This window comes from Camelus ferus, chromosome 32 (genome assembly GCF_009834535.1).
Source record: "Camelus ferus isolate YT-003-E chromosome 32, BCGSAC_Cfer_1.0, whole genome shotgun sequence".
In the NCBI taxonomy this organism is placed as follows: domain Eukaryota; kingdom Metazoa; phylum Chordata; class Mammalia; order Artiodactyla; family Camelidae; genus Camelus; species Camelus ferus.
The window spans coordinates 11,019,062-11,025,977 of record NC_045727.1 but is presented as its reverse complement, the minus strand read 5'-3'; the positions used below and the strand labels follow the sequence as shown (position 1 = coordinate 11,025,977).

General features: G+C 53.9%; 1 protein-coding gene across 3 annotated transcripts; it reads right to left on the bottom strand.

The window, feature by feature from the left end:
* Positions 1–980: 980 nt before the first annotated feature.
* LOC116660991 lies at positions 981–6,916 on the bottom strand. 3 transcript variants are annotated; one of them, XM_032471996.1, is made up of 7 exons: positions 6,621–6,916; positions 6,235–6,484; positions 5,919–6,042; positions 4,272–4,483; positions 3,650–3,720; positions 3,268–3,372; positions 981–1,322 (listed from the first exon to the last, which is right to left on the bottom strand). In XM_032471996.1, the coding sequence occupies exons 1-7, from the start codon at positions 6,818–6,820 to the stop codon at positions 1,148–1,150; spliced, it is 1,137 nt and encodes a 378-aa protein (XP_032327887.1). In that variant the 5' UTR covers positions 6,821–6,916; the 3' UTR covers positions 981–1,147. The 3 variants fall into 3 exon arrangements, 1 of the variants encoding a protein (XP_032327887.1); XR_004316734.1 differs by lacking the exon at positions 981–1,322 and having other exon boundaries at positions 3,296–3,372; positions 3,650–4,483; XR_004316735.1 differs by lacking the exon at positions 981–1,322 and having other exon boundaries at positions 3,296–3,372; positions 3,650–4,483; positions 6,292–6,484.

Genomic DNA, 6,916 nt, shown 5'->3' with positions numbered 1-6,916 from the left:
ATGCCGGGAGCCGTGGTCCCTGGGGCCGGCGCGCATGCCCGGCGGGCGCAGCGGGACTCTGGGAGCCGGGGCTGAGGACTCAGTCGGTTCCGCCCTGTCGGGTTGAGCTGCCTCCTCTCGGAAGCCCTATCCTCCCGGGGCCTCTCTGTCGACTGCCTCGCCTACTGCCCGGCTCCCTCTGCACTCAAACACAAGGTGACCTTGCCCAGGCTCGTGGCTTCACATTAAACACTTGTATCCCTTGACTCCTACCACTAAATTGCCAGTGCTCCTGACCGCCACTTGGGCGCCAACTGATCTCAAATTTGACGTCTGGTAAAAGAATTCTCCGACCCTTCTGTACCCCTAATTTCCAGGCTTCTCAAGGGACCACTATCCACCCAGTCACCCAAAGCCAGTCCTTGACCACCACGCCATACATCTCCATCTCAGCTCCCACAAGGGCTTATCACAATTTGTAATCCTGTACTACCTTGATCTATGTACTAGCTTACTACACACACACAAACATATGCTGGAGGATGGACATAAGTTCCTTGAAGGCAGGGACCCCAACTGCTTGGCCTGTTATCTCCAGTCCCAAACAAGATGCAGGGCGTACACAAGAGCTCAACAAATACCTGCTAGCGTCCAGCGTCATCAGGCACTCAGTGAGAACTCATGTCTCACATGCAGGTTGGATTCCAGGGCCAGCGTGGGAGGCGATCAGAGTCACGTGTCTCTGAAACTCTTTAGGGAGGTGCCAAGTTGGAAACTGAACAGCTCATTTTCCTCCAAGGAGGGAACAGAGTTTCTAAGCCTGCACCCAGATAAAGCTTGTGCCCAGGGGCCAGTTATAGCAAAAAAAAGGTACACTTGTAACTCAATGAGGTCAAGTGAAACCCAAAGGAGCCACAGAGGCGCTGCAGGGAGTGGTGGCTCACTCCCTCACTTAACCCTCTTTCAAAGTGCACAGGGCTCAGTTCCCGTGTTAGGTGCAAGCAAGGACACTTTCCAGTCTCGCTGACCTGACCACCTACTGTGTGCAGGCTCAGGCCGAAGATGGGTGAGAACACACAAATGCACAGCCCCTGGGGAGCATGGTATGAGGAAGGCACCTCCAGGGGAACTTTATTCATTTCTCCGGCTGTGGTCTGCACCAAAGATGTTACGGGTCCTTCTGGTGGGGCACGGACTCTGCACTGCCAGGGACATTCTCTGAGTCTTCTTTGGGTCTGGGTATAGGCTGGAACTTGATCAGGACAGGCGGGGTGAAGATGGAGGCCTTCACAGAAGGGGAGGGCATCTCCTCACTGTTGGGGAAGCCACTACAGGCAGAGGTCCTGTGCAGGAGACGGGTAAGACACATCCATTAGGTGGGACGCAGCAACCAGGGCCATCAGAGGTGCACTCGATGAAACCCAGGCTGTGGGATGGCTCTCAATATGTATCTACTACCAAAGTCCCTCCGCCAATGTTTAGTCAAGGCTGTTCCTTGCAGCAATGTTTGTGATTTTGAGAACCTGGAAGCAATCTAAACGGCCATCAGGGACGGGTGAAAGGAACTAGGGTGCAGCCACACAGTGGAGTATTCTGCAGCAGACTAAGGAATGTACATCCCAACAAGTAAAGACATCCCAACGTGCAGTAATAGAAAAAAGCAAGTTGCTGAGAAGTACATGCATTATGAGCCTGCCCTGATGAAAAAATTAACCAGCATATTTGTGTATCTGTGTTTTGGAAGGTACATGTTAAACTCTTAGCAGCAGGACTCAGCAGCAGGGGACTGTTATATTTTATGTATTCATTTCTATATTGTGAGCTTTTTTCCATAGGCTATTTTCCGCTTTTGTAAACTTTTAAATAAACAATTTAAAATAACACATTTTTAGTGATGGAACCAAGACAGCAGAGCTCACTCAGAAAGCAATACAGTAGGGGAAGGGTATAGCTCAGTTATACAGTGCATACTTAGCATGTACAAGGTCCTAGGTTCAATCCCCAGTACCTCCATTAAAAATAAATATATCTAATTAACACCAACCCCTCCAAAAATAAAAAATAAAAAGCACAATGGAAATGTTTTAAAAAAATACTGTATAGCACAGGGAACGATATTCAGTATCTTGTAATAATCTATAGTGGAAAGAACCTGAAAAATAATAGATATATGTACATGTATGACTGAATCACTTTGCTGTACACCTGAAATTAACACAATGTTGTAAATCGACTATACTTCAATTTTTTAAAAATTTATAAAAAGGCAATACATAACAGGAGGCTGAAAATTGTCCCCATTAGTGAAATATTTCAACAAGCCAAGAGACGTTGAGTAAATGATACCCCATCAACACCTGGGATGGGATACTCTGCACCTGTTACTATTGGTGAATTTATAGGTAATTTTAATGACCGGGAAAGCAACAGATTCCAGAGCTGCCTGCAAAGCTGCCCACCAGGGTGCTCCTGATTAAGTAACAAACTACTATGTGCACACACACATGCGGGTCCATGGGGAAAGCCAACAGCAAAACACAAATATGTGCCAATGTGGTTCCTTCCGACCATGGGAGTAAGACTGGTGTCTGTTTTGTGTCAATTTCAGATTGTCTACAGTAAATATATACTGTTTTAGAATCTGAAGAATGGTAGTGTGACAAAAGTGTGCTATTGATTGTGGTGATGGTTTCATAACTCTGAATATACCCAAAACACAGACTTATATACTTTAACTGGATTAATTACATGCCATGTGAATACCTCAGTAAAGCTATTTTTAAAAAAGTCAGCTGGGTTGCGGGAAGGGCATGGTTCAGTAGTAGAGTGCATGCTTAGCATGTATGAGGTCCTGAGTTCAATCCCCAGTCCCTCCATTAAAAATAACAATAAATAACTAAACCTAATTATTCCCCCTCCAAAAAAAAAAATCTTCCTCTCTAACAAAAAAGTCATCTGATGCAATGAAGCAGCCAAGTCTAAAGAGTCAATGACATGGGAAATACTTGACAAACATAAGTCAAAAAAAACAGGTGATAAAAACCCCCCATATTCAGTAAATCCCTGCTTTACAAAACACATGTGTAGATACATCACAGGGCTGCCCACAGCTGATAGAATCATTCCCTTTCTGTTGGCCTCTGGGCTGTTTCTGGTTTCTCACCATCACAAACACTAGGAAGGGGGAGTAAGTTTGCAGCACCCTGATTACATTAGGGTCCTTCCCAGAGGTAGCAGGGACTATCGCACAGACATCCCTCCAGCCAGGATGCCCGGAGGCACACTTACCAGGGGACGCCCTGGCAATGGAGCTTGTGAGCACTGTTCCTAGCCAAGTATGAGAAGTGGAAGCCTCCAGGATTGAGGACCAAGGGGGTCAGATCAACCATGTGGCTGCAAGACAGGGCAGGCAGGGGACACACATCAGCTCTGGACTCCTCCAGAGGCCCTCCCCAGCCTCAGGGGCATGCCTCTGACACAGGCACAGGGACTCTGCACACTAGGCAGCCTCTGACCCTGGACCCCTCCTGGGATGATGAGGAAGGACCACTTGGGATTGTAGGGAGAATTGACCAAGAGGTGGGGGGGTCACAGCCGAGTCTGGTGCACAGCCAGTTCCTCCAAATGCTCCCTTTCCATTTGCCTCTAGCCCAGAATAAATTCTTTTCACCTCTTTGGGTTTGATGAGAGGCCAGTCCAATTTAATTTCACTTCAGACCTCGAAACTTCCAGTTTCTCCACCTTCAGGAAACAAAGGAAATTTCAGGACAAGTTTGGTGTCCTCGCCATGAAGAAAAACACCTTCTCCAGGAACTAGGAGAATGACGTATGTTTCTGTCAATCAGCAAACACACCAGGCTCATTCTCAGTGCTCACCTGGAGCTGGGTGTTGGGGCACAGGGCACAGGATGGGGGCTGGGAGCCAAGGGAGGAGGTCCTAACCCAGCCTGGGGGACAGGTGTAGGGTAAGCGGGAGTCAGGAGGGGCAGGTGGGCAGGGATGGCACTGCAGGGGCCCTCAGAGGACAGCACTGAGAATGACACCCATGGGGAGAAGCAGGCATCAGGCTGGAGATGGGGGCCCCAGGCTTCCGCCCAGGGCACTGGGGCCAAGCAGGTGGAGCTCTGTGCCTCCCTCCACCCCAACCCTTCAAGGAGAGCAGCCCCTTTCCATCTGCTTATCAACTGCTGCCTGCAGAGAGTTCTGCGGCTTAAACAGAAAGTTCTGGAAGCCACTGCTGTGGGCCGGGAAGAGGAGCTGGGCTGCTTCCTGCCTCTCTGAGGGCCACTGACCGATGTGCTGGGCAGTGGAGGGAAGGGGCCAAAGACCCTGGGCATAGTGTAGACAGGGGATGATGGGGCCACCATGGAGGCCATGGTGGTGGCAGGTGGTGGCAGTGGTGGAGGTGGCAAGGTTGGTGGCAGGCACGGGGAGGTTGACCGGTCTCTCAAGAGGATGGGTTCTGATTTCTTCGGTTTTGGCTTCCTTCTCTTCTTCTTGGCATCTGGGACAAAAGGTGTCAGTGAATGTCTACCCCGAGGCCAGAACAGGTTGAGTTGGGCCAAACTCAGTCCCTCCAATAGGGAGGAAAGGCAGCCCCAAGAAGTGCACCAATGCCTAAGGCCGCCCTTGACAGGCACCCCGGTGCGCCCTCTCACTGACTCCACCACCACACTACAGGGAAATGGTACTGTTGTCTCTGTCTTACAGGTGGACTGGGAAGCTGGAATGTCCCAGGCATAGGCAGGGTCCATACCGGGCTGACTACCAGGACAGAATTTCATGGGAAGTGATGGAGTGTCACTGCCAAGGAGGGCTGGCCTTGGCCTGAGTAGGTCGGTCTGCCAACCCCCCGGGCCAAGCATCTAAGTCCATCAGCACCCCTGTGGGGATCCAGGCCCTGGACAGTGAGCCCACCAACTGCACCCAGCCCCAGGTCATCCTGGGGGTGTGCAAGGAGGAAGTCTTGTGGAGGTGGGCTCAGGTCCCCTCCGGGACCTGGGGCCTGCCCCCTTCTCTCTCCTGTGCCAAGGAGTCTGGGCATTTCTACTGTTCAGAGCTGGAGACCGCCAGCAAAGTAGGTGTTAAGCTCCTCCTGCAGCCCCTCATCTGGAATGAGATCAGCACTACCAGGGGGCACCGGCTGGAGGCTAAGCACCTGTGCCTGGAGCAACCCCGCTCTGAGTCCCAGTCTAGTTCCTCCACTTCTATTGCTAGTTTTGGGGGTTTTTTTTGGGGGGGGGGAGTAGTATTAGGTTTATTTATTTAATGGAGGGAATGAGGATTGAACCCATGACTTCGTGTATGCTAAGCACGAGCTCTACCACTGAGCTATACCCTCCCCCTAAGCTCCATTTCTGTGTGACCTTCTCATGTTGGACAACCCCCTTGGACCTCTTCCTTAAAACAGGGATAAATAACACCACACCCCACAAACGAGCTAGGCCCCCCAGGTGATGTGGAACAAAGGAGCCCACCACCATCACATTCCTCTGACCACGGCCAAAGACCGTACCCAAACCTGATCAAGGCTTTAGAGCAACTGTCCGAGAAATACAGGGAGGGACAAAGCAAACACACTGGCAGACCATGACAACAAGACACAAACCCATCAAAGGGGACAACACGGTCTTTTAGCCAATGGTATCGGGGAAACGCTAGGGCATCCCACACAAAGGGGACTTAAACAAACCTGGTCAGGATCCTCATTTGTCATCCCTGTGTGGCCACCAATGCAGCCCCCTTTCATTTCACTCTCACGTGTCCCAGTGTGGACACGAGTTATCCAGTCCCCCTAGTGAAAAGGAATCGAAGAGGCCTAGCATGCAATGTGTGGCTCTCAGGAGGGCCTGACTGACGAAGTGAAGACTTCTATGGACCATCGATGGGACCTGAGTCGGGTCTGCCAGGTGCGGAGCCCAGCGCAGGTGGGGCCTCACCCTGCGAGTAGAGGTGCACGCGGTGGATGCCCCTCTTCAGCTGCTCCAGGCGCTGGTGCATCTCCCGGGCGCCCATGCTGTTGCAACAGTTCATATCCCCCTGGACGGCGCAGGAGAACTTGGCCTGCGACCACAGCGGGAGACGCGAGGAGGGAGGAAGCCGGACGCGTGAGCCGCCTGGCCTGCCCGCTGTCCTCCCCACTCTGCCACCTCCGGGGAGACCCTACCTATGAGCCCAGGCTGGCCGGACGGCGCCCCCGCCAGCATCTCGGATCCCCAGAGCTGCGCCCCCCGGGCCCGCCCCGCCGGCCCGCACCCAGAGGAAGGAGAGGAACCCGCGCCGCTCGCACTCGGCCTGCTTGCCCTTGCGCACCACCCTCTCGGCCAGCGCCGGGTTGCGGTCGATGCTGCGGAAGAGGCGGCGCAGCGCGCGCTCCGTGTAGGTCGCAGCCTGCCTCTCGAAGTCCTCCTCAGAGATGAGCTGGCAGAAGGTCACACTCTGGGGGAACTCACTGTCGAACTCGTCCAGGACCTCCATCCTCGAGGGCTCCGGGCGGCCCGGCTGCCTGGGGACGGAGCGGCCGTCGGGGCGAGGCCACAGGGTCCGGGCGCGCCCGCCCCACCCGCCCCACCCCGGAGAGAGAGGGCGGCTCCCCAGGGCCTGAGCTCAGGTCATCGTCGGGGCCAGGCCCGGGGACGCACCGCTGTCCCCCAGCCTCCGCGCCGACGCAGGCTCCCTCCGCCGGCCGGACCACTCGGGACAGTCCCGGGAGACCGCAGGCCAATCCCGGCGAGACGGCCGCACGTGACAATGCCCGCCACTCTGCGCATGCGCTCTCACGCCTCGACAGGGTGGGCGCAGCCACGTGGGGCTGAGGCCCATCTGGCGGAGTTTGGCCCATGGCCACCGCAACTCTTACTCCTTTAAGGCCCTCGCCGCCCCCCACGCCTCTCGGCGCTGGCCTTCAGTACTCCCCTATCCCGGCTGCTCCCCCTCC